The 26,785-nt window shown below is 48.9% G+C and overlaps 1 protein-coding gene across 1 annotated transcript in view; it reads right to left on the bottom strand.

Moving 5' to 3' along the window:
* Positions 1–1,986: 1,986 nt before the first annotated feature.
* Sctr (secretin receptor) overlaps positions 1,987–26,785 on the bottom strand; it is a 48,056-nt gene continuing 23,257 nt past the window's right edge. Inside the window, exons 4-13 of the mRNA XM_036201987.1 lie at positions 25,677–25,780; positions 20,943–21,040; positions 19,757–19,889; positions 18,129–18,282; positions 11,093–11,153; positions 10,467–10,536; positions 9,405–9,496; positions 8,191–8,317; positions 3,326–3,367; positions 1,987–2,189 (exon numbers count right to left, since the gene is read on the bottom strand). Of these exons, the coding sequence (XP_036057880.1) occupies positions 2,025–2,189; positions 3,326–3,367; positions 8,191–8,317; positions 9,405–9,496; positions 10,467–10,536; positions 11,093–11,153; positions 18,129–18,282; positions 19,757–19,889; positions 20,943–21,040; positions 25,677–25,780 (1,046 nt within the window). The 3' untranslated portion in view covers positions 1,987–2,024. The remainder of the gene's footprint in view (positions 2,190–3,325; positions 3,368–8,190; positions 8,318–9,404; positions 9,497–10,466; positions 10,537–11,092; positions 11,154–18,128; positions 18,283–19,756; positions 19,890–20,942; positions 21,041–25,676; positions 25,781–26,785) is intronic.

Here is a 26,785-nt window from a genome sequence, read left to right as displayed (position 1 = left end):
CACTGGGGGCCCATTTTATTTTAAGACAACGTGTTGCCCAGGCTGGTCTCTCCTTTGTGGGCTCAAGTGATCCTTCTGCCCCAGCCTTCCCAAGTAGCTTCTATTGTGATTTTGTGTATGTATGCATATGTATTCACGTGTGTACACAAATATGTGTGAGGATACACCGGCATGTGAAACGCAGAGGCCAACCTTACGTGGAAACCATATACCTTGCTTTTGAGACAGTGTCCCTCACTGGCCTAGAACTCACCAAGTGTGCTTTTCTGGATGGCCGGTGAGCCCCAGGGACCTCCTGCCTCTGTCTACCCAGCACTGGGATTGTAGGCTGCACCTACATAGCTTTTATATGGGTTCCAGGGACTGAACTCAGACCGCCATCCACTTTACCCGCTGAGCCAGCCCTCCAGCCCCTTCTACGGTGACTTTAAATGTCTTCATTTTACTTACGATTGAGCGTGTATGAATGGGTACGTACACATCATGTGCACGTGTGGGGTTGGAGAACCACTTTGTGGAGTTGGTTCTTTCTTTCCACCTTTCCCTGGGTCCCCAGGGTCCAGGTGAAGCCACCCTGCTTGCTCAGCAAGCGCTTTTACTGGCTGACTGATTCTCTAGCCCCCATCTTTAGCCATCTTTCTTCCAGTTGACAGTCACGAGACTACGGATGCTGAAGCTGAGCTGCCGCTATTCAGAGACCTTGGAGACCCCCAGAACTGGTTGTTTTGTTTGCTTGTTTGTCTGATCGCTCACACCCAAGGCCTGGTGCGCTCAGACTGAGCCATATTGCCATGTCGACCCAAGGAGTTCATGGGAGCTGTCTGGTTTTACCAAAAGCAGCGTTCATTGACCACCCATGCTGGGTCTCAGCCTGGGAAAGGGGTCCTGCAGCAGCCTGCAAGACGCAAAGGGGAGGCCCTGTCTCCATTTCTGTTTAAGTCTCCTTGTTAAGTTTTGTTTTGGAAGAAGGTTCAAACATTTCGTCCTCTTGTATGCTCTTACAGAATCAAGGAGTGCAAATACTCAGGCATGGAGAGCCAGGGTAATGGGAGCTTAGAGGGCAGGGAGATGGGCCTTCGTCCTTCCCTGTTGGAGAGGTAGGAACTTAACACCTGCCTTGAAGCTCAGACATTTGAAGTAAAAAGCTAAGCATGAGGGTTCCGTGGAGATGGAACTCAGCTGGTACAGTGCTTGCCTATTGTGCCTGAAGTCATGAGTCTGATTCCCAGGACCACCTAGACCAGGCTTGGTGGTGCACACCTATAATTCTAGCACTTGGAAAGTGAAGGTAGGAGGATCAAGAGTTCAAAGCCATCTTCAACTACCTAGGGAACAGCAGACCGGCCTGGGCTACAGGAGACACTGTCTCAAAATAACAAGAATTCCAGATCATTGCCAAGTAGCTTGGGCAAGTCTTGGGCCTTCGAGGAGCTGTCTCCCATCCACAGAGAGCATGGCTTCCTTCCTGATGGAGTCCTCCATGCCACATCAGGGATAACGAAAGGGGCTTCAGGTGCCCCGTGACTTCATCAGCTTAATTCAGCCGCTGTCCTGAATCCTCTGAGAGCTCTGGGGCAGATGAGTTGCTGCAGGGGGCCAATGAGAGTTGTCTATGCCCAAGAGTCTTGATTTCTCATACTTTCTGAGCCTCTAAGCTTGTCTTTAAAAGTGAGCTGGTATTTGAAGGCAGGGACGCTCCCTACCCCTGCAAGGAGAAGTTGGGAAGTGGTCTAGAACATATCCCCTCCCCAGGTGGTAAAAGATTAATACACACAGACTTGGATTTTCTCCAGGGCATTTATTCGCCTGCCTCTTCTGGAGCCCCTGACTTGCTCTCTCAGGAGAACAAGAAAGACCAAACCACAGGCCTGCTTCCGGCTCCGTGGTGACCCAGTCTCACTTAGCTCCGAGGAAGCTCGGACCTGGAGGAAGGCCTTTCAGGCACCGGAACATGAAACGGCCGTTAGGAAGAGAACCGTCCTACTGCATCGGACCCTTTGTCCACCGCCAGCCTTGCTCCAGCCTCAGATGACGCTGGCCCTGGGTGTGCTCCGGCTCTGCTCCGAGGTGCTGGCCTTGGTGCTGTGGGTGGGACCACTGGTGGCATGGCTGAAGGAGTTGCTGAGGGCCACGGGGCGCAGCGGGAACCCTTGGAGGTACCACTGGTGCCATTTTTTCTGAACTTCCAGCTGCACCTGCCCGAGACCAGCAATCAGCTGCAGCAATCGCTTGAGGGAAAGGGACAGGCCTGTGCCTAGAACCTGGCTCACCGCTTAGTCCAGATGCTCCTGTTCTCACGGCCCTGCTGTGTCCCTTCACCTATACGTCTCTGACTGACCATTTCCTGCCCCATGTGTAGAAGGTACTGAGAGCTCTCTACCCTGGGCACTTGTACATGCCATCTTTAATTTTTTAAATTATTTTTTACTTTATTTATTTATTTTTGAGAGGTGTGAACACACATGCATGCCATGGCATTCTTGTGAAGGTCAGGGGACAACTTGATCTCTCCTTCCACATCAGTTCTGGGGAATCAAAGACAGGCTGTCAGACTTAGGGACAGCCACATTCACCTGCTGAGGCATCCTGCTGGGCTGTACCTGCCATCTGCTACCACTGTGTTCCTCAGAAAAGGTGTGAGATTTGTTCCATAAACTGCAGAATCAAGTGTCCAAACTTGCATGCTTGTCCCCATAACCGCCTCTATCTATCCAGGATCTGAGGGTTTGCTCTGTAGACCTTTCCTCTATGGTTCCCAAGAGAACACTCGAAACCTCTGAATTCAGGTTTGATGTTTGATTTTTGGGAAACATCTGAGGTCACTCCCATTCAAGTGTGTGAACCAGACAGATTGGCCAACGACCACAGAGACACTTGGCTGTGCACAATACCTGTTGAACCAGGGTCAATGACTGGAATTTCATATCTCTGTGCAAGGCCGGACAGTTCCAAGTGACCCACTTCACTCAAGGGAAGACTGAGCTCCGGGCAGGAAGTGACCCAGGTCACCCACAGAGCCAGAAGCAGAGCTGTCAGGAACTTGGGATCTGAGTGGGGCTGGGCTCCTCTGGGTTTGCTGAGCTTGCCCATGGATAAGAAGCACCCAGAGAGTTTGGTAAGGAACACTTGACAGGCCCAGCCCAGAACCACAGAATCTATTTCTTCTGGTTCTATCCTGGGGACATTGCCCAAGATGTGAGTTAGCATACTCCCAGGTGACTCTGCCAAGCAAACAGACCTGCCCCAGCACCCTTCCCAACCCCCTTCCATAGCTCTCTCCAGGGACCTCCTGTATTGGAATCCCATGGTTCCCCAGGACACTCACCTCACCATTGAGGAAGCAGTAGAGGATGGCTACCACCAGGCCCTGCCAGGAGGAGCTGTGTTAGTTCATGGGTTGTACACTTAGCTGATCCCTCCCACCTGCTCCTGCCCTTGTCCTTGAGTGAGCACAAGCACACACATGCACGCACGAATGCATGTGCACACATGCATACCTCTCCCTCTCTTTCATGTGTCTTTTAGCCTTGGGAGATTCCCTACTTTGGGGCTCTTGGTACACTGATGTGCCATCCTTGCTCAACACAGACAGAGTCGCTTTCATCTATTGACCCCGAGGCCTAGCATAGGGCCTCCAGCTCCTGTGTCAGTGGTGATAAGGGAAGAGTTTCTGACTTGGACCCTGACTAATGGGATGGTTGAGGTCTCTGGAATTGAGAGGGCCATTCAGGACAGCAGAGACAGGAGAACCTGGAAGTATCACTCCCATCCCCTTGTGAGGGGCAGGCTCACTCCAGTGGGAGATCCTGGGCTCACAAGGAAGATGACCAATTCCTGCTGAAGAACAGATGTGTGGTCAGAGCAAAGTATGTGTGAGTGCAGGTCTAATACGTGGGTGCAGCTCTGGGGGCCAGGCTGTGTCTCCTGACTTGGAGGGGCGGAGTTTATCTGGACCTTCTCTCAGAGCTCCTGTTTCCCCAATGGCATTCTCAGGGCCTCAGCATGCATCTGGCCCAGGTTAGGGATGTCCGTCTGCAATGCCTGCAGAGCCGTGCATCTGGCCCAGGTTAGGGATGTCCATTTGCAATGCCTGCAGAGCCGTGCATCTGGCCCAGGTTAGGGATGTCCATTTGCAATGCCTGCAGAGCCGTGCATCTGGCCCAGGTTAGGGATGTCCGTCTGCAATGCCTGCAGAGCTGTGCATCTGGCCCAGGTTAGGGATGTCCGTCTGCAATGCCTGCAGAGCCATGGGTGATGTGTGAGGAGGACTGCTGCTGTCGGCTTGACAGAGACTAGGACCACCTAGGAGGAGAACCTCTGAGCATGCCTGTGAGGAGTTTTCTAGATTCATCAAGGTAGGAAGACTTCCCCACGTGTGGGAGGCACTGCTCTGTCCAATGGAGAGAACGTCAACTGAGCACCACAGTGCCACCAGCTGCCTCGGGCTCTGCTGCCAAGATTTCTCCACCGTCATGGACTGTACCCTAGAACTCTGAGGCAAATGAAAGCCTCCCTCCTCTCCCTACACTGTTCCTGTCAGGGTGTTTTATCACAGCAATGGGGAAGTAAGTAATCCACAGAGAACCTGCTTCCTCCCCCTCCCTTAGAGCCTGCCTTAATGTCCTGCCTTCCTCACAGGCCGGCCCTCATCTCCCTGATAATCCTCCTCCCCCAGGAGCTTCCATTTACAGCTTAAAACTTTAGCTGGCCTGGCCTCTCTTCTTTAGCCTTTAGCTACTTACCACATTGAAGGACCCCAAAGGGCAATGGACCTACCCCTCCATGATGGACTTAATATCTACAAGTACTCAAGAATATTGGCTTGTGAGATATGTATGTGTATGTGTGTGTGTGTTTGTGTACACGTGTGTGTAAGTATGCATATGCTGACTGATGAAGACCTGAAATCAACCAGTCCACACTGATCATTATCCTCAATCAGGTCTCCACAAGGTTTTTGAAGACAGGATTTATCTAGGGCTAGAGGGCTGGCTCATAAGCTCCCGGGATCCCTCAGTACTTGGGTTAATGGCACCCCATCCCATGGGTGCCGGGGATTCTAACTCAGGCCCTCAGGCTTGTACAGTGAGCACTTTGCCCACTGAGCAATCTCCCCAGGCTGTTTTTGAAGGGGGCAGGACTTGAACCCAAGGCCCATGCATGCTAAACACATGTTCTACCATGAAGATATAAAGCCAAAACAATCTGGTGAGTTGTTGTTGTTGTTGTTGTTGGTGGTGGTGGTGTATACGTTTTTTTCTTAGAGATTTATTTTTATTTATATGCAGTTATGTATATTTGTATATATGTGTGTATGATATATGTGTTCAGGAATCTGTGGGATCCTAAGAGATCATCAGATTCCCCAGAACTAGTTACAGGAGATTGTGAGCCATCTGATAAGGATGCTGGGAACCAAACTCAGATCCTCTGCAAGAGCAATAAGAACTCTTAACCACTGAACCACCTATCCAGCCCATGGTCCCCATCTTTTTTTTTTTTTTTTTTTTTTTTTTTTAGGAGACAGGATCTTGCTACATTGTCTAGGATGGTTGGTAGATGCAGGCTCATTCTGTCATTCTCTTCACTTTGGTATGTGGAAGAAACTCTGATATGTTTATATATGAATACACATACGTATAGATGGGTACATATGTGTATTTCATTTAAAGTATTTGTACACATAAGAACTTTTTTGGGAACAGAACCTCACAACCCACTGGCTGGCTTGTAACTTGCAGTATAGCTCAGGCTGGCCTGGAATGTGAAGCTATTTTCCTACCTCTGCCTCCCAAGGGCTGGGGTTACCACCAAGCCCAGCTATTTACACGGTTTTAATGACCTCATTTATAAGCAAGTCCATGGGACATTAGGAAAACGTTCTTGTTTTTGTTTTTTGTTTTTGTTGTTGTTGTTTGTTTGTTTTTAATCTTATCTTCCCAGTTCTGGGAACAGGAAGTCCCTATCTACAGGGAGAAATAGCTCTGGAGACCCCAAGCTCTCTGAACACTCACTACCCACTTTGGTGGTCAAGCAAGTACTTCCCACGGCCTGGGCCTCAAAGCCCCTGCCGGGATGGGTCATGGTGAACCCACTGTTCCATGTGCAGTAGGAACAGGGTGCTGGCAGAGGCTCTGGTCAGGGAAGCTTCTCAGAGAAGGGGACAAGGGACAGCCTGGGGTTGGGTTTGAAATAGGAGAGAGGTCAAGATCTGTGTCCCCAGTGAGGAGTCTTCCCTGGAATCCAGAGCAGTAGTGATAGCTCTGCCTACCAGGAGCAGAATCCAAGGGATGAGGAAGAGTGGAGGCCTCACTTTGAGGAGGGCTCCCCTCCCCATTGGGAGGGCTCTGCTAGAGTGTGCAGCCTGTGGGAATATTAGCAAGGAAAATTAGTGGGGAAGGGGTGAGGGTTAGGGGGTGGATGGCCTCAAGTCCTATAGCATGATCACAAGGCTTTTTTGGGCAATGGGCTTGCTTTCATTGGTGTGTGTGTGTGTGTGTGTGTGTGTGTGTGTGTGTGTTGGTATGTGTGTATATGTATATCTCTGTCTGTTTGCATACGTGTGTGAACACATGTGTGTGCAGATTATACTGGGGATGGAACCTAGGGTCTCAGGCATGCAGGGCAAATGCTCTACCAGAAACCACAGGCCCAATCCGCTGGCCTTCATCTAATGGATACTATAAGTCTTGAAACAAACTGTTCTTTTTTTGGCTTCTGGAAAGCTCCCCAAACCCAGGCTGACCTCAAACTTGCTCTGTAGTGAAGGATGACCTTGACTCCCACCTCCTCCCAAGTACTTGGATTACTAACTACACTACCACATCAGGTTTATATTTTTTCCCACTGATAAGTCATCTACATATTTCTGTTGTTGCTGAAAGTGACTTTATGTTATTTTTGGAAAGAAATGGCTACAAGCAAATAACTAAAGTAACAATGTGAGGCTTGAGATTCCAATTGGGAAATCTTCTCACCAGTTTTTGTTATTCATCTTGGTGAATTAGAGGTAGGTGATCTCCCCCACCTCCTGTCAAATGATTCTGGTTAAAACCCCAACAGCCAGGGGCTGAGAAGACCGCTCAGTGGGCAAGCACTAGGCCCTGAGTTCCATCCCAGAACCCATCTAAAATATCCACTGTGTGGCACACCCGGGAGACAGTGATTAGCAGGTCCCTGGGCTGGCTGGCCAGCTAGCATGGTCTAGCCTACTTGGTAAGTTCCAGGCTCCAGAGAGACCCTATCTAAAAAACAAAAAACAAAACAAAACAACAACAACAAAAACCAAGTGGGCAGCAGCTGAGGAATGCTGTCTCCTGGCAAACTCACGAGCAAACACACACACACACACACACACACACACACACACACACACACGTCCAGCATCCTCTTGCCACCCACTCCCACTTCCTGCTCCTTGGGGTGACTTGAGTCCAGCCTGAACTCCCTTAACTGATTTTTAAATAACATGTTGATGGTGCGGGTTTCCAGCTTCTCAGCTTCTGGCGTTTCCTCTGGACTTTCCAGTAAGAAGAGGAGGTTCATCTGCCTGCCTGTGGCTTTCCGCAGTGTGTCCCTCACTGTGGATGTGAATGTCCTACCTGCTACAGTTGTGTAACACTCTGTACGTGCTCGGTTGATGTCCCCTTTCTTCCTCCCAGGAGTCAACCTCCCCCATTCCATTATGCTTTTCCTATTGGAGACTCAAAATCAGCAGGTATCCTAAGGTCCTCCCCCTGTGGCCCCTGGGTCGACACTGTATGAGGCTGACTTTCAGGCTTGCTATCTCTGCAGCCTCATTTCTCTCTAAGGAAATTGAAAGTGCACGTATGTGTGTGTGTGAGTGTGTGTGTGTGTGTGTGTGTGTGTGTGTGTGTGTGCACGTGACATGTACATAGATGTGGAGGTCCCAGGCACCTTTTGACTTTGTGTTTATCATAGGTTCTCTCATTGGCCTGGAACTTCTCCAAGCAAACTAGGCTAGCTCACTAGTGAGCTCCAGGGATCCCTGGGTCTCTGCTGCCATCTCAGCATCAAAGCCATTACAGGCACGCACTCCACGTGCAGGTTTTCTGTAGGAACTGGGGACTGAACTCAGGGTCCCGTGCTCTCAATGCCCATGCTCCAGAAGCTGAGCCACTGCTCTAGTCCTGAGGAATCCTCTCAAGAGTCACAATCCCCAAAACTTACCTGGAAGGAGCCCAGGGCCAGTTCGAAGAACAGCCGGACCTCCATGGCGTCCTCTGTGGAGAAGGCGAAGACAATGTAGTGGATGCCGAAGAGGGGGATCAGCAGGAGGGTGGACTTGGCCAGGCGCCTGGGGACACAGGGACATGCTGCCACTCCTGATCTGCCTCAAGCCCTCCTCACACAGAGCTCAACTCATCTAGGGCCCGATTGCTTTAAGTTCTGCTACAATGTCTCCAGATATTTTTTCAATTTGGGGGTTTTGTTTGTTTTTCTGGATCTATCTATCTATCTATCTATCTATCTATCTATCTATCTATCTATCTATTATCTGTCTGTCTAACTCTCTCTGTTGTCTGTGTATCTACCAGCAATTTATCTATCACTTATCAATTATCTTTGTATGTACCTGCGTATCTATCATGTATCAATCAACTGTTTGTCACCTATCTACCATCTTTGAATGTGTGTATCTGCATGTATCATCCATCTATATAACTACCTATGTGGCCTCTACCTATCTACCCACCTATCTATGATCTGCGTATTTTGCGGTGCTGGGTGCTGAACCTTGGCCCTCACTCACGCTAGGCAAGTATTCTGTTACAGCATAACATCTCCAACATGTTTTCACTTATTTTGCAATGTCTCCAAAGTCCCCATGTGCTCATCACCCAGACGCAACACTCACCAGACTCATGGCCAAGTCTCAGTGCTTCTGGCCACCCACCTCTATCAGTAACATGTAAATAAATACCCACTCAACAGCTTGACTAGCGTGTAAACCAGATGCCCGTGCTGTTGCTGCTGTGCCAAACAAACGTGGAGAACCAGCTTTCTGCCTTGCTGTGCCCCTCCTACCCCACCTCGTCTCAATACCTCCAACCCCCCCACCCCCACGCTTGCAGCAAGCAGTCAGATCTCTGCTTGTAGGCTTCCTGTCTGGTTTCAGTCTTCTCTCCCTACAGTGTCTGAACCTTCATAGTCAGGCGTATTTCCACCCACCCACCCCAGTTACACCACAGGTATGCCTCAGGCCCGTCTTTGTACTTAGCACTACTGGAGTAAACAGCAGGTGCTCAGTAGATGTACCCCAGTTACACCATAGGTATGCCCTGGGCCCGTCTTTGTACTTAGCACTACTGGAGTAAACAGTAGGTGCTCAATAGATGTTTGCTGACTGCCGCAGCAGGCCGAGCTTTTGGCCTTACACTTACTTATACTGGTTCACTTCATTTCCTCTTGTTTCTTGGCTTCTGAGTTTACTCATCAGGATTCTTAAAATGTTTATAAAAAAGATGAAATTGATCTGCAAAGCACAAGGCAGAGGTCAAGCTAAAGGTGTCTTGTTTCCTGAGTCCTCTGTCCTGGCCCTGACCCCTAGAGCTGGGGACAGGAAAGACTCCCCAGCCAGGACAGCAAATCATGGTTGTTTATCCCTGCGCCCAGAGTTCCAGTGACACATAAATCCAGAGACCACAGCTGGAAGCGAAACACCCTGTGTCCAGGTTCAGTGGCTCACGGGTCTAAGCAATTGCCAGCCAGACCACTCACTCTTGGGGCTTGGAGTCCCCTGTAAATCTTGATGAATGCAGGTTTGGCTGAGCCTTGGAGTCCACTTTTTTTTTTTAATGTTATTATTTTAATTACATCTGTATTTGCACACATTCTTGCACATGTGCGCACACGCGTACACGCGTGTGTGTGGCTGTCAAAGGCTAACTTGCAGTGGCCACAGCTCTCTTCCACAGCAGGTCCTGGTGATGGAACTCCAGTGGTGAGGTCTGCACAACACATGCTTTTTCTTACTGAGCATTGTGCCAGCCCACACTTTTCTGTTTAATACAGCATACCTCAACGGAGTTCAGACAAGCCCAAACTCCCAACTCTCCTGCCTCTATCTCCAGAGTGATGAAACTAATTCACCATGCTTGGAAAGGATTCGATTTCTGTTTGTTTTGTTGTTGGTAATGGATTCTTGGGGGGGGGGTATATTTGGGAATTGTTTATCTCAAATCTATGAGCTCTAGGTCCTAGTGAGAGACCACGTCTCAAAAGATAAAGTGAATGACTCCCCACAAGCCTTACTCCTTCCCTCCTGCCACTCCTTAGGGAACAGCTTGCCACCCCCAGGATCCCGCAGTTTCTACCCCCCACATACCCACCCCCTACCCCCAGCACTAGCTGGAAATTCAAGCTCCAGGCTCTCCAACCCTTGGGTTACTCACTGGTCCAGTGTCCCCTACTTGTCCCCAGCTCAGGAGAGGATTGCTACTCACCAGGATAGACAGAATCACAGGCCCTCGAATAAGCCACCAGATGTAAGTGTTGGAGTTGATGTCCCAGCATCTATGGAAGAGAGTATTAGGCATCATTAGGAGTGGGGACCTAGGGTGACTGGCAGACTGGTTTCCCAGGGCAACCCTTGGAAGGAAGACTGTGTTTATGCCTTTGGTCATCACAACATGTGCCCACCACCATTAAGGTCTGTTCCTCTCAGGGCTGGAGAGATGGCTCAGTGGTTAAGAACACATACTATTCTTGCAGAGAACCTGAGTTCAGTTCCCAGCATCCATGTAGAGCAGCTCACAACCACCTGTAATTCCAGATCCAGGGGATCCAATGCCCTCTTCGGCTTCTATGGACATCTATACACACACATGCACACACCTACACATATGCACATAATTTAAAAAATTCTTTAATCTTAAAGATATGTCTATCCTCCTCTGCTACATCCAGTTAATGCGATGTTGGAGTCAAACTCGCTTCATGCATGCTAGGCAAGCATTCTTGAGCCAGCAGGGTGAGGCTGGATGAATTCTTAGCTGCAAAACCAGCTGCTCCAGAGACTGGCTGTAAAATGCTATGCCGGGATCTTGCTTCTCCTCCTCCACCAGCTTACCCAATGTCTTCCAGAAAGTGCCTGGTGATGGCCCATGAGGCAACAAAGATGGCCGGAGAACCTGATGGTCAAAGCAAAGGATGGCACAGTGTGATGTTTAATGTTGGCTGCCCGAGTTTAGAATGACTGAACAGACAAGACTCTGGGTGTGTCTTCAAGGGACTATCTAGGTAAGTGGCCAGCACCATCCCCGGGGCTGGGGTTCTGGGCTGAATAAAAAGGAGAAAGTGAGCATCCATCTCTCTCTGCTTCCTGACTGCGGATATGTGAGCAGCTGCTCCAGGCTCCTGCTGCCATGATGGACTGTCCGCTCCAACTGTCAGCCAAACAAACCCTTTCCTACGTTGCCTCTGTCAGGATATTTTCCCACCACAATGAGGCAAACAGTTAAAACAGGTAGGAGAGAGAGAACTCTTGCGTCAATACAGGCACGGTGAGTGGACATTTATCCTTGTCTGGGTACCAAGTGGATGACAAGATCTTATTGCCATGGAAACCCCTTTGGCATCTTAGATTAGTGTGCAGCCACATGCTTCTGAGGTTCTGTTAACACCCTAAGAACTGCAGTGGCTTCATATGGAACCTGAGAGCCACATGGGGTTAGAATACTCCCAAGAGCCTGGGCCAGATTCCTGAGGACTTCCGGAAGGGAGAGAAAGCACATGGATGCAGTTTGGTGAGGCCCTGGTTTGAAGTGGGATATACCTGAAGGAATGGGGTAGACAGAGGATCCAGCTGGTGGAAAGGCCATTAAGTTTGTTGAAGTATTACCTTGTCCCCTGGGGCTGGGGAGATGCTCAGTGGGTGAGAATGCTTGCTGTACAGTCCTGAGCTCCTGAATCTGAGTTCCCAGAAGCCACATAAAAAGCTGGCAACAGGAGCCCACACCATCAGGTCTGGCTGTTTGCTTTGCTTTACTTTTTCTCTGAGGCAATCTCATTTAGCCCGGGCTGGCCTGGAACTCAACATGTAACTGAGGCTGACCTTGAACTCCTGCTTTTCTTGCCTCTGCTTCTTGAGTGCTGGACTGACAGGTGAGCACCACCATGCTGGGTGTTAGAGACCAAACCTAGAACTTTGTACCTGCTAGGCAAGAACTCTGCGGTCTCACTGTCTAAGAGATGAGGTTTCACAGTGTTATCAGTGGCCTCCAGCTCCTGGACAGAAGCCATACTCCCGCTGCAGCCTCATGGTGGCTGAGGCCCCAGGAGAGCACCACTGTGCCCAGCTTGCTTAGTTCTTCACTGCAGTTTATGCAGTTATTCTATTGGATTTGCTGGTCTACGCATTGGATGGAGAGAGGTCAGGTACCCAGGCTACTATGTTTTTAGATCTCTAGGAGGCAAATCTCTACCTCACTCTGCTCTCCTGACTCCACCCAAAGGCATTAAAGGACGCTTTTCGGAATAAACTGAATGACTAGACAAAAGGCCTAGAAACAGGGCTGCTGAGATGGCTTGTTGGTAAGAAGAACACTTGCCACTAAGCCTCACAATCGAAGTTTGATCCCTGGACTCAAGAACCAACTTCCACAAACTGTCCTCTCACCTCTACATGTGTACTGTGGCATATGTATGTACTGCACAACACACACACACACACACGCACATACACATACATTCACACATATATATACGTACATACACATACATACATACACACATACCTGTACATAATAAACAAATAAATGCAACTTTTTTTTTTAAAGCCTAGAAATAACTGAGGACCCCCCAATACAGTAGCCACTTCCAGGCTGTTTTCCCTGGGGAAATGGGGTTTTCCATTAATGCTGGACTGACTCATTCTTAACTAGGAACAGAGAGCCAAGGTCACAGACATCAGATTACATCAAAAGCTAGAAACAAAACAACCAGAGAAAAGGGACTGAGAGGAAACAGACCATGCAGGGAGCAGAAGGAAATTGAACAAAACAACCCCAAGGAGATCACAGAGAGTTGGGACAGATTACATCTACAAGAGACAGCAGGATGCTGCCAACCAGGAGCATCCAGAGAACAAAGAAAGAGGGCAGAGAAATGAACACAGGATTTCCAAAATAAATAGTCAGTGGAGGAGCTGGAAGATAATGGCAAGATCCCCCCGGAAAGCTGAAGAAACCAACGGAACCTCTGGAGGCAGAGCAGGAACTGAGAACAAGGGAAGATGGATCAGTGATTAAAAAGAGTTTCAGCAGAGACTGAAGCCAAGGCAGGAGGAAAGGATCTAAGAGATAGCCTAGGAACATTTTCCAAAGCCAAGGATGAGGTCTGGTAAGGCGGCTCAGTGAGTTGCACCCCAGGGACCTATATGGAGGAAGGAGAGAGTCAGTTCCCACAAGTAGCCCTCTGTCTCTTCATACACGTATCACACCATACACACTCACGCACACGTGCATGTACACACACATTAAATACATTAATACTAAATATAAAAGGAAGGAAGGAAGGAAGGAAGGGAGGGAGGGAGGGAGGGAGGAAGGAGGAAGGGACCAGAGCCACTGGCCTGTAATTGCAACCGAGGAGACTGAGGCAGAAGGATGCATGTTCAAGGTCAACCTGAACTAGACAGTGAGTTCCTATCTCAAAACAAAACCAAAAAGTGCTGGAAAAAGAAATGGAGACATGCACTTGTAGAAGAAAGGGCAACCAAATGTCAGGGGAGGTAGTGGAGAGGAAGGAAGGGCAGGGGAGGGGAGGGAGGGCAGGAGAGGGGAGGGGAGGAGAGGGAGGGCAGGGGAGGGGGCAGGGGAAGGGAGGGCAGGGGAGGGGGAGGGGAGGGGAGGGCAGAAGAGGGAAGCTGTGTTATTGTACATCCTTGTGACAGTTGAAAACACAAAAACATCTTTCATTATTTCTTAATGTTTCTGTGGTGTGGGGTTCAAGCCCAGGGCCTCCAGCATGCTAGGCAGGCCCGTACATACCATTGAGATACATCTCTAACCCTGGCATTTTTGAAACCAGTCTTTAGATAACGTCTCTCTCTCTCTGACTAATTGCTTTTCAAAAAATTGTAGGTATACAAGGCTGGAGAGATGGGCTTAGTCAGTAAAAAGACTCCTCTACACACGTGTGAACCTGAGTTCATATCCCCAGCACCACAGGAACTGGAGAGATGGCTCAGCGGTTAAGAGCATTTGCTGCTCTTGCAGAGGGCCTGGGTTCAGGTCCCGCACCCACACAGTGACAAACAACTGTTTGTAACTCCAGTTCCAGGGGACCTGATGCCCAAATCTGGCCTCTGTGGTACACATACATACATGAAAGTAAACATACATAAAATAAAAGTAAATGTATCTTTAAAAAAAAAAAAAAGGCCTGGTAATAGGTGTCTAAGCATGGGAGAGAGAGGAGCAGATACAGGGGCAGCCCTGGACTCCACTGTCCTCTGGTCTAGCAATTAGTCTGCTCTGGTTCAGGGAGAGACCCCATCTCAAAAGATAAAATGGACAGTGGTAGTGGAAGACACTTGACATAAACATTTGACTTCTACATACATGCGCTTGCGCGCGCATGCGCACGCGCGCACACACACACACACACTACACTCACACTAGACACACACACACTACACACACATACACACACACACACACATAGACACACACATTACACACAAAATTCAGGTTGATAAAACATATAAGAACTTAGAGATCTATTGTACTTAATGATTTGGAAAAAAGACTGAAGGTTTTTCAGAGGATTTGGGAGAATTAGTAAAATTGTCTGATTGGTCGCCTCTCTTCTGGTCTAACGGAGAGACGAGACCCTAGCACCTGGAGACTTAGACTAGCAGAAGAGTCAGGGGAGAGCATTCCTAGGAGAGACACTTGCTAATTAAGTGCACGAAGGCGGGAGAGGAGCTGGAGGGGGTCACTTAGTGGTTAAGAGCACTTGCTGCCCTTTTAGAGGACCCAGTTCAATTCCCAGCACCCAGTTGGTTGGATCACAACTGCCCGTAACTCCAGCTCCAGGGGAATCTGATGCCCTCTTCTGGCCTCCACTGGTACTGCACTCACACACAAAGCCACAGATGCACACACACACACACACACACACACACACACACACACACACACACGTATGACGTATGTATAATTAAAGAATAAAATCTTTAAAGGCACTAGGGAGAAGCTAAATAAAGCTAGTAGTTAGGAAACATGATTATCTCTGTAAACTTTGAGTCATTCACAGGAACCTGACTCTGCCTAAGCCCAATGGGTAAATTAATCTGTATCAAATAATAATAATAATAATAATAATATGCAAATAAAATATGACTCCAGGAAAACCAAAACATTAAATAAACAGAAAACAAAATACTTGCATACCACTTGGCTCAGCAGTAAACAGTATTTTCACAGCTCTGACGCCGTTCACACTGGACATGTAAATGGATGCATGAGCTCTAACCACAGCTGTGAAGACTAGTAATAAGGAATATAGATGCGGATGAGGAGTTCATATGTCTATCTTCCATCGGAACTCAAAAGTAGTATTTCAGATGGAAGATCAAGAAGTGTGGTGTGTTGTTCAGGCATGGGAGAATACAGGCTGGGGAGACAGTTCACTTGATAAGAAGCTTGCCTTGCAAGCATAGGGGTCTGAGTTCAAGTCCCAGAAAAGGCTGTGTGAGGTGATACATGCTTGTAATGCCAGCACTGGGGAGACAAGCAGAGTCCTGGAGCCTGAGCACCAGCCAGCCTCGAACTTAGAAAGTTCAGCACCCATCTTCCTGGTGGATGGATCCCAAGACATGATGCCTGGGGTGGTCCTCTGGCATGCACATGTGTGCCCTCTCAAGTGCACCAACCCCCACAGAAAGAAGACGTGAGGATGAACGTTAGGAGGAACAGCGAACTGAAGAGCAGGGCTGGGGAGTGTGGCCCAGTGGTAGAGCACGTGTGTAGAATACAGGAGGCCCTGGGTCCAATCCAAACACTTTTACATCTCCTTCCTTGACTGAAGCCCTGTGGGTGATAGGATTGCTAATCTGGCATTAGTAATCTTTACATTGTTTTAGTAAATATGTGTGGGAGACAATATCTCCTGTTGCTCAGACTGTCCTTGAATTCACTGTGTGTTAGAACAGCCTTATATTTGTGATCCTGGGATGACAGGTGTGCACCACCAACCAGGTTAGTGCAGTCCCGGGAGTTGATTCATGAATGGAACAAAAGTGCTCTACCAATTGAACCACACACCCCAGCCTGTATTCCTGGATTTTTGTGAGCGCTGAACACAAAGAACTGCTTGGTGTTGAGTCGCCTGGGGTCCTGATCTTATAGATTTCTCAAATCCTGACAGATTAGGGCTGTGGAGCTCCATGAACTGCGTTCTAAATCAGGGGCAGTCAAAGGCAAGTCCCTGGACCCCACAGGATTACTCGCCTATGCAGACATCTGCAGGGCCCTACAAGCCCCTGACGGTCAAGGGTCATGTGCTAAATAGACCGAGGTTCTGGAACAGGAGGGTGCAGTGTGTTTTGTCAGCCTCCCTGCTGGTCTAATGGAGAGATGAGACTCTAGCCTGTAGGGATTTAGACTAGCAGAAACCCCAGAAGAGGGCTTTCCTTGCAGGGACACTTCATAGTTAAAGGCACCAGGCAGAAACCAAATGAAGTGGGTGAACCACTCCTAGGAACCTTATTCTACCTAAAACCTTGAGGTTACTTACATATGTGATAAATCAAAAGAACAATAAAAGGGTAGGTAGATGGACAGATGGGTGGACTGGTGGACAGGTTTGGAGTTCATAAGTGATGGCTAGATAGATGTATAGGGAGCTACATGGATGTATGAATGGATACATGGGTAGGTGTATGGGTGTATGTATGTATGCATGGGTGGGTTTATATTATGTTCATAAGTGGGTAGATGGATGGATAGACAGACAGATACTTGACACCTAAGTGAGTGAGTGGGTGGGCAGGCGGACGTTTGTTACTGCAGGTAACCCTGGATCCACTCTTGTGTAGAGTGTGAGTTGAACATATGTGTCCCATCTCTGAGCTCAAGTCTCTGAGAGACTTCTGGAAGTTTGTGATTTGATTAAGTGACCAGTGTAAAGTACCCAGCCACCAGCTGGAATATAGTAAGTGATTGAGAAATGGAAGTTATTTCCCTTGGCCAGAAAGGACAGGAGAAAAGCATGCTGTGGGGCCTTTGCACAACTGGATTGCGATCATTTTCTCTTTCTTAGAAACTAAATCCTCAGCATCCTTTGGAAACCAGGTAGTTTGAGAGGCTTATGGCCATCGGTGCATTCCAGTACATTCCATTCCCTCAGACTCCTGTGGTTGTCTCAGTCACTTGTATAAAATAAGTGGGACTGTGTGTGTGTGTGTGTGTGTGTGTGTGTGTGTGTGTGTGTGTACCCCGAGGTTCCTCATCTTCAGCTTACTGGTAGTGAGAAAACAGGCATCCCACAAGCTCCTGGTGAGAACTCAGAAAACAGCGGGAATAAAGCTGCTGTTACAAACGGCAATGTAAAGGCAGAAGGGAAAACATTAAATGCCTGAATTCGGCTTGGTGTGATGTTGGTGATCTCTGTTCTCCTCAGTTATGTGGGGCAGTTCATCTTCTTTATACTGAAGTCTGTCTGAGCCATCTCTCCTGAGTCCAGACTTGCAAGGATCCCCAGAAAGAGGACACGAGAGGAATCATCTATGGCAGAGGAGGCAAGTGCCGGGCAGAATAGAGCTGGAAAGAGCTCAGATTCCCAGCACTGAGTTGACGCTAAGTTACAGCTCTTATTTCACATTTGAAAGACAAGGAACCTGAGGTTGGTGGGTTAAACATCCAGCAACTTGCCACAGATTACCCAAGTTAGTTCAGTGTGGATCTGGGACTAGACAAGAAATCCCCATTTTCGTACTCTACAGGCTGAATGGATGGGCGGGTGGGTGTATGGTGGATAGTTTGGTGAGTGGATTGATGGGTGGATGGATGGAGTTGCAATTAGAAACTGAATCCTCCCAACTCTCAGCTTTGCATCCTTTCCTGCAAACCACACAGGACCAACGCCCTGGACAGACATACCCCATCCAAGGAGCACAAACATCTGCAGGCACTTCCTCTCTGAGAAGAAGGAGATGGCGAGGAGCGTGTGAAGGTAGAGGCCCTCCACCAGCAGCCACGCGTAGTTGGCCATGATGCAGTACTGGAAGAAGACCATGACCAGCTTACAGTCCACCTGGAAGAGACAGGCATGTGAGCCTGGGCTGGGTGACTGAGCCTCCCTTGGGGAGCTGCTCCCACAGAAAATAGCATTATACTGTAGGAGGCAGGAGGCAGGCCTAGAGTGAAACCTGAGGTGCAGAACTGTCTCCACAGGACTGTGGAGATGACCCAATGGGTGAAGTGTTTGCTGGGTAAGCATGAGGACCCGAGTTTGATTCCCAGAACCCACATTTTAAAAAAGCAGATACAGTAATGCATGCTTGCAATCCCAGCACTAGGAAGGTAGAGACAGGCAGATCCCTGAGGCTCACTGGCCAGTCAACCTAACAGAACCTGTCTCAACAAATAAGAAGCAGAGTCTGAGGAAGGTATCTAAGCTTGACCGCTTATCTCCACATGTATGTGCACACTCATGCACAAGCATATGTACACACAGGAACAAACACACTCAAGGGTTCTCCTGAAGCCTTCCTTGGTCAGGAGACCAGGCCCACAGTGTTCTCTAGAGCCTACAAGTCCCCAGGCCCAGTGAAGATGACCGAGGAAGTGCCAGAATCAGGAAGTGGATTCCAATTGTGAACTGGCCCTGAGCCTTGGTGAGGAAGACACTTGCATTTCTCCAGAGCAAACCACCCAGTACTGACCAACACCTCCATTTTCCAAGGAGGATACTTATAGACCAGGGAGAGAATGGGGTGCTGAGTCAAAGTTAACAAAACTTCCTTTCCTCTTCCGTGTGTGTGTGTGTGTGTGTGTGTGTGTGTGTGTGTGTGTGTGTACTTTTTGGAAGATAAATAAAAAAAGCAAAATCTCTCAAAATGAAAACAAAATGTTTAATCAGCAACCTTCCTCCTTGCCCAGTACGTGGATGTGAAACCTGGAGCTGCAGTGCCCATATTGCAGCCCTGAAGTAAAAGCCTGAGGCCACAGGCCCACATCTGGGCAGAAGAGACAGAGGAAAAGGCTGCAGAATGCTAGGGACCCTTGAGCAGTGGGCAGTCAGGGACCCCAGGTGACACACAGAGTGAGTGCCACGACTTAAGCAGCATCTAGACAGTGGGAGGGAGAAAGGGGGTCAGACTTAGAAAATGATGTTCTTCTGAAGGCCTGGGTATGCAGACATTCAGGCAGGAACTCATCTTCTTCCTCCAATAACCAGGCGACTTCCCCCAGACTTTGCTTTTTCTATAGTGGGAGTCGGCAGGGGTCCAAAGGAGAAGCCTTAGCCCAGGTCTAGTTCCCAGAGTGGCTGATCCACTCCCAGGCACTGGGGATTAAAGGCGGCCTCCACCAACTCCCAATACACATGACTTACATCATGCTTCCAGGGCCGCAGAACTGTACGGAACCTCCTGGAACTTGCCATGTCCTGTCAAACACCACCTTTTACCTGGAGCATCTGTGTAATCTTAATGGATGCTTGCAAGGACAATGGACTACGGGGCTTGGTCCTCTCCAAGGCAGTCTAGGACACTTAGGTATGTTACCCTGTGGGCATTACAGTAGATGACGTCATCTGAGGGGAAGAGGACAGCATCCTTGATGAAGTTGGACAGGGCGCGCAGGATGAAGGACACGAACAGGTGCATGTGGATGTAGTTTCGGGTACAGTGCAGCCTCCTGTCAGAGAGAATGTGGGGCTGCAAGACCATGGAAAGAGGGGCTGGTGCTCTGACAGGTCTACCTGCTCCTCGCTGACCCTCCCCTTACACAGGGAAACCAGGGCTCCCGCCACAAGCCCTCAGGTCCCATCTCTCTATGTTGATGAACCCGCATGAGGGCACAGGTCCCTAGGTGGGTGGTGCCACCCGTGCAGTACTGAAGTTACAGAAGGAAAGAGAGCCAGGCAGAGCGGTGCATGCCTGTAATTCTAGGATGTGAGTAGCGGAGGCAGAAGGATCACCTCGAGTTCCAGGCTAGCAGGGGCTGCGTGGTGATACCGTGACTCAGAACAGACCAGCCCAGAACAGAGTAACATAATCACTAGTTTTGCAACAGCATCCTGTCTTCAGGCCCTGACCAAGCACCACCTCCAGCTCCCGAATTTTCTCCTGTGCTCTAGGGACTGCAAGTTTGTTGCTGGTCTTCCCTGTATTTTATTTTGAGATAGGCTCTTATGCAGCCTAGTCTGGCTTCCAAATTGCCTACATAGTCAAGGACGACTATGAACTTCTGATCTTCCCACTCCACCTAGGGTGGCCACAGACATGTGTCACCACGGCTAGTCTATGCAGAGCAGGGATTGCACCCAGCCTTGTGCTTGCCAGACAGGCACTCTACCAACTGAGCCACACACCCCTCAAGGAAGCCCCTCAACCTTTTAGCTTCTCTGGACTGTACTGGACAAAGAATTGTCTTGGTATATACATTAAATCTGGGGCTGTCCAACTACAGGGCATACAATGTTTACATACAATCATTTTGCATGACATTCTAATGGCACATTGTCATCTACAAAATTTACTGAGTTTTTTTTTTTTTGAGTTACAAAAAAAAAAATATGTTTTAAGTTTCCGATTTTGTGTTGAGCCACATTTATAGCTGTCCTCAGCTTCACACGATGGCCAGACAACCCACCCAGACCTCCCTCTTTCCATCCCAAGAGATTAGGAAGACTTGAGGACTGTGTCCATGAGGGCTGGGGTTGCTAGAAAATGGGCGATATGTTCTCACCGGAAAAAACACAGGATGCTGAGGGCGACCAGGAGCATGGCCAAGGAAGAACTGTAGCCTACGGTGTACATGACCTTGAGTTTCAGCAGGTATGCATGCTGCAGAGAGAGGCACAGGTCAGCCCTACCTGCCCATCGGCTGTAGCTGGCCCTTCTGTATCCCAGAGCACCGGCTTGAGGCAGCATTGGTCCTGACAACCTTGACAACTTATTCCAATGGCTGTTGGTAGGTCCCTTTACCAGTACTATGAATTCAAGACTTAACTGGAATACTTTCAGAGACAAGCTGCTTACTACTTCTGGAGGACGTCATTTGGCTTACAAAATGCAAAATACTAGAATATATACATATATGTATATTGAGAAAGGGTTTCATGTATCTCAAACTGGCCTCAAACTTCCTGTGTGGACATGGATGACCTTGAACTCTGCCTCCACTTCCTAAGTGCTTGGATTGCAGGTGTCATGTGCTGCCATGTCTGGCTTAGATGGTGCTGGGGGCCAAAAACAGGGTTCCATGCATGCTAAGCAAGCACTCTTTCAACTTAACTACACCTCCATCCCTTGTTTTGTTTTGAGAAAGGAGCTCATATATTCCAGGCTGGCCTTGAACCCATAATATAACTGAAGATGACTTTGAACTCCTGATCCTCCTGCTTATACCTTCTAAGTACAGGCATCAAAGGAGCGTGATAGCAGTCCCAGCCAGAAACTTTCTGTTGTCATTTTTCAAGGCAAGATTTCGCTGTTTAGCCCTGGCTGTCCTGGAACTCACCATGTAGACCAGGCTGACCTCGAACTCAGAGACCCACCTGCCTCTGCCTCCCCAGTGCTGGGATAAAAGGCGTGCACCACCAAACCTGGCTCAGAATCTTTTTGAGGAGTACTCAGAGTAGCTAACTTTTGTATTCTACCTACTAGTCTTTTTTTTTCTTTCTAGAACCACCTAAAATAAGTCAGTCTTCTAGATGAAGGCTGTCTGTCATCTGTAGAAAAGTTGCGACTGTAATCAATGCCCTGTCATTTTCAGATAAAGCCATTCCTCCCGTTGTCCCGATTACCTGCTCTGCCTTCATGGTCTGTTTTCGCCTCTCTCCACACCCTTCACCATCTCGTTCAGTTAAAATGGTGAGCTGTGTGAGTGCCCTTAATTAAGACACCCAGGGGCTGGAGCAAAGGCTCAGCACTCAAAAGAGCTTGCTTCTCTTCAGAAGACCCAAGTTTGCTTTCCAGTATCTGTGTCGGGCAGCTCACAATTGCCTGTAACTAACTCCAGTTCCTGGGGAATCTACCTGGAGGCAGAAGTTGAAGGGTGGAAAGTTCAAGTTCTTCCCGGCCATACAGAGAGATTAAAGCCATATTTGACTACATGAAAGTCTGATGGAAAAGAAATAAAGCAAGCTACTGGAATTTGTTACCTGTGCAAAACATTTTTTTAATTGATTATCATGTTCTGGGGGTCTTGTTTAGGACCTACACTTATATACATCCTGTGACTGGATCTTACAATCACATTTTTAAAATCTATGGAGCCATGGAACATAGTGAGTTTGAAGCTAGCCTATGATACACAAGACCTTGTCTCAAAGGAAAAAAAAAGATATCAGCCAATCTGTGCTGTTCAGCTTCTTATCTTCATTAAAAACAAGCTTGTGAGCTGGGCGGAGTTGGCGCACGCCTTTAATCCCAGCACTCGGGAGGCAGAGCCAGGCGGATCTCTGTGAGTTCGAGGCCAGCCTGGGCTACAGAGTAAGTTCCAGGACAGGCTGCAAAGCTGCCCAGAGAAACCCTGTCTCGAAAAGACACTTGTGGACAAACTCAATGGCACTAGGTCAGTCCTTGAGCTCCATAAAATAGAAGGAGAGAAGTGAGTATAGCAAGTTGTCCTCTGGTCCCCGGAGCTGTGGCACAGGTGCCAACCCTCTCCCCCCATAACACAAACAAAGAAGTGTGTAATAAAAACCTCTAAAAAATATGGTAAGGAGATGGACGTGTCACGTGTCAGCAGGTAACTGACCTTGGTTTCACGGTTTGGGGCAGAGTTGTGATTTCCCTCATCTTTTCCTCTCCTGGCATTTTCTACTGTTGCTAAGTGCTGTTTAGTAAGATTGGAAAGGGGAATTGTGGTTCTAAGGCACAAGAACTGTACAGGGAACCTTGCTGGCTTTGCACAGACAGCAGTGGCCGTGGGATCGGAATGGCCCACACTCTGCAGTGTCACACAGGAGACAGGAGAGAAGCAAGACAAGCTTCCAAACCCAAGAAGGCCGGCCTGCCACTCACCGGCTGTGCAACCTTGAACAAATTACTTAACTTCTCTGAGCCTCCGGTTCTTTGTCTACAAAATGGGAGTCATATTATCTCCCGGCAGGCTTGTTGGAAACGGGAGGAGGCTAATAGATGGGGTGTGTCCACAATGCCTGGCATTCAGAAGACCCTTAGCACGTGGTCCTTCCCCAGCACCATCCACTCTTCAGCATGAGTCAGCTGGGTCAGACGGCAGGAACTCTGAGGTATGAGTTAGCCTCCAAAAATAAAAATGGGCTTATTTTCTCTTTCACCAACAGAGTGCTCTGAACAGGTGGCCATGTCACTGGCCTGCCATGTCACTGGGCTGCCATGAGTGCAAGTGTGTTATTTTAAGAGGCACCTTACTGAATCTTCAGGGTACTTTTGGAAGACCGTGATGGGTGGCATCATCCGAAGTGCACAGGACCAGCCAAGCGTGTGGGGTGGTACAGTGGTGGGAATTTGGGGGGGTAATATTAGAATGATCAATAAAATGAAAGACAACACTTCCTGTGTAAGGTCCAGTGGAGGAAGCTTCGAGAAAGCATGTAGATTTTGACTCAGAATAAACAAGGACGTTCTGGCATCAGATGACCCTCCACGTGATGACTGTGTGAGGTGGAGCCTCCCTCCTTGAGCAGCTGGGGTGAAGAGAAGAGCTGTGGAGGGTGATGAGTTGCCTTAGATTAATGACCCCTAGAGTCTGGGACAACAAAGAATCGTGTAGGGTTGGGGTATGGACCAGCTCCAGCCGTATAAAGTGGGCATGGTGGCACATGCCTGTTACCCAGCATGTGGGAGGCAGAGGCAGGAGGATCACATGTTCAGTCTGAGGCCATCCTGGGCTACATGAGATCCTTCCCAATAAAACAAAATAAGATAAAGTGGAATGTTTGTGGCTGGGAGCGGATTGGGGAGCTGGGGAGGGGAAACAGAATAGTTGGTTCAGTAGGTGTGGAGTGTCCACTCGCTAAGATGACAGAGTTGATCAAATCCTCTGAGTTCAAGTCTCAGCACTGACTGCATTCATCAGGCATGGCATAGCATGCCTGTAATTCCAGTACTCTGGAGGAGAAGGCAGGAGGAACAGGAGTTCTGGGTCATTCTGGCCTACTTAGGGAGGTTGAGGCTAGCCTGGGCTACATGAGGCTGCTTTTCAAAGAAAAAAGTAAGGAAAGAAAAAGAGCTGTGGAATTTCACAAGTTCCTGGCTCAACCTGTTGGTGTGCAATCCCTGCTCCCGAGTTCATGCTCTTAACCACTACACCATGCCCTTCCTTCAACAGGAAACTTGGCACAGGGAGGCCCACACTACTGAGGGTGGCAGTCTGGTCTTGTGAGGCCCACACCAGTTCATGGGAGCCCAAGAAGGCCCAGGTTGACTGTGTGAAGTGTCCTGGCAGAAGAATTTGTCCTATTCAGTACCAAGTGACCTTCAGCCCCGATTTCATATCTGTGAGGTCTGACCCCCACATGTCCCTGACTCCCAGGAGCTCTCCTGTGACCTTTGTTCCCTCAGCTTTTAATATCTGCAGCTGTGCATTGCCCCTAGAGGCTCAGAGTCCGGGAACACCCCGGCTCTCTGTCCAGGTCAAACTTAGTGTCTCTCCCTTGGAGCCTGGCAGTACCACCCGTTTGCTGTCCCTCTACCCAGCTGACAGCAAGTGTTTCCTATTAGGAGACAGACAGTGGGTTGGGGATTTAGCTCAGTGGTAGAGCGCTTGCCTAGCAAGCGCAAGGCCCTGGGTTCGGTCCTCAGCTCCGGAAAAAGAAAAAAAAAAAAAGAGAGAGAGACAGACAGACAGACAGACAGTAAATATTTTAGGCTCAAAGTACCACACAGTCTCTCGCAACTACTCAGCTCCATCCCTGTCACCCAGAAGCAGCCTTGCAGAGCTAATGGACTTGGCTACGCTCCAACAAAGCTTCATTTGCCAAAGCTGGTCATGACCGAGGGCCATGGTCCGGCAATCTTTGCTCTAAGTAGGTGCCCTAGACATTGTAGGTGCTTAAGGGGCATCTATCTGTACCTGGCCTTTCTATCAGTCTAAGCAAACTACTGACATTACTCTAGTGACACACGTCCAGGAAGGGGATTGAAAAGAAAGGAAGAAAGGAAGGAAGGAAGGAAGGAAGGAAGGAAGGAAGGAAGGAAGGAAGGAAGGGAAAGAAGAGAAAGCCAAGCAGGACATGTCATTGTCAGCCAGTGGAAGGAGTATGGTTTTAACAGAAAGAACAAAGTTCTAGCATAGGTGTGTCTCTGCCCATTGAGTACTGCTTGCCTAGTGCACACAAAGCCCTGGGCTCCATCCTCCACACCCTATGAACTAGGTGTGATGGTGCATGCTGATAATCCTGGAACCCAGGTCCTCTCTGACTCCCAGGTCCTTTCTGAACATCATCCTGCGCTCACCCATCCACACGGTGGTGCAACGTGACAGGCTTACCCGTTTCTCATTAGAGGAATCATTCATGTTGACCCCACAGGCCAGGTCAGGCCTGGGGAAAGTTTCTGACCAGCCATCCCGTGTGCAGTTCCTGAACAGAGACCCTGAGGGTGACAAGTAGACAGCATCAGTGGTGGGGATCAGGCAATGGAACCGTGACAATAAACTCTCTGGTAACATGGAAGTATTCCTGTCATTTTATAAGTGGGCAAATTGAGGCATGCAGTGGTGCCATGACTTGCCCACATCATTATCTCAGTAAATGGAGAATGAGGGTTGGGGTCCCATAGTACGTTCTCTCTCTCTCTCTCTCTCTCTCTCTCTCTCTCTCTCTCTCTCTCTGTGTGTGTGTGTGTGTGTGTGTGTGTGTGTGTGTGTGTGTGTGTGTGAAAGGTCAACCTTGGATCCTATTCCTCAGATGCCACCCACCTTGGCTTTTTGAGACAGTCTCTTACTGGCCTGGAACTTGCCAACTAGACTAATCCAACTGGTTAGTGAGTCCCACTAACCTGCCTCTGCCTCCCTGACACTGGCATTCCAAGTGCATTTTACAAAGGTTCTGGGGATCAAACTCGGGTCTTCAAACTTGGCCACTGTGTCCTGCTCACCTCACCAGAGGGAAACCATCAGAGGCCATTGAGTCAAAGCCTGTCAGGCATCTGTCCCTCATTGGGTAATTATTTCTTTAGCTGAAACACTGAGGCTGCCTGCTGGGATAGCTGCAACTGCATTTGCCCTCCATCCCTGCCGGGCACAGGGCTGATGGGTAATGGTTCCCAGAACCAAGAGTGTGGCCCAGAGTCCTTGGGCACCAACACTGGCTTACTGCACAGGCAGAGTAAGGTATGAGGTGGACAGACCCGGGCTGAGCTCTTTTCATAGAGAAAAGGGTTGTGTTTCCCACTGCAGGAGGGGAGGATTTCTCACTGTGGGGACGCATGGGTGTGCTTGTGTATGTGCACATGTACAGCTCTGGGGAATCTCACCAGGAACTTTTACATGCTAGACATATATCCTAACTGTAAGAGTTTTAATTAAGGAATTACATCATCAGCCTGGGACTGTGGGCCAGCCTAAAAAGCGGGTGGGCCCTCTGTGTGTCTTCCTTT

The sequence above is a fragment of the Onychomys torridus genome, chromosome 11 (assembly GCF_903995425.1).
Source record: "Onychomys torridus chromosome 11, mOncTor1.1, whole genome shotgun sequence".
Classification (NCBI taxonomy): Eukaryota; Metazoa; Chordata; class Mammalia; order Rodentia; family Cricetidae; genus Onychomys; species Onychomys torridus.
The sequence above is the reverse complement of the archived record's forward strand: the minus strand, read 5'-3'. Positions and strand labels throughout refer to the sequence as shown.